Raw genomic sequence first — 305 nt, 5'->3', positions numbered from 1 at the left:
GTCCCCAAGGTCCCCATGATGTCCCCAAGGTGTCCCCGGGGTCCCTCACCGGGGATGGAGGTGCCCAGCGCCACGAAGACGACGGCGTTGACCGAGTCCTTGAGGCCCAGGGTGCAGCCGAAGTGCGCGGCCAGGTCTCCGATGAGGGCGGTGAGCAGCGCGAGGAGGAGGATGGAGACGCCGAAGGCCGCCCAGCCCCCCAGCAGCGCCGTGGGGGGCACGCAGGCGAACAGAACCTTCCAGAACACCGTCAGGAAGTGCATGACGTAATCGAAGCACGACGGCAGGCGCACCCCCCCGCCAAC

At 68.9% G+C, this 305-nt stretch overlaps 1 protein-coding gene across 1 annotated transcript in view; it reads right to left on the bottom strand.

Annotated features, from left to right (window-relative positions):
* Nucleotides 1-49: 49 nt before the first annotated feature.
* LOC102044668 (sodium/calcium exchanger 2-like) overlaps nucleotides 50-305 on the bottom strand; it is a gene marked incomplete at its 3' end in the record, with an annotated part of 7,122 nt that continues 6,866 nt past the window's right edge. Inside the window, exon 7 of the mRNA XM_031065840.1 lies at nucleotides 50-298. Coding sequence (XP_030921700.1) covers nucleotides 50-298 — 249 coding nt within the window. The remainder of the gene's footprint in view (nucleotides 299-305) is intronic.

The sequence above is a fragment of the Geospiza fortis genome, unplaced genomic scaffold (genome assembly GCF_000277835.1).
Source record: "Geospiza fortis unplaced genomic scaffold, GeoFor_1.0 scaffold2394, whole genome shotgun sequence".
Lineage (NCBI taxonomy): Eukaryota > Metazoa > Chordata > Aves > Passeriformes > Thraupidae > Geospiza > Geospiza fortis.
This window is presented reverse-complemented; position numbering and strand designations above follow the sequence as displayed.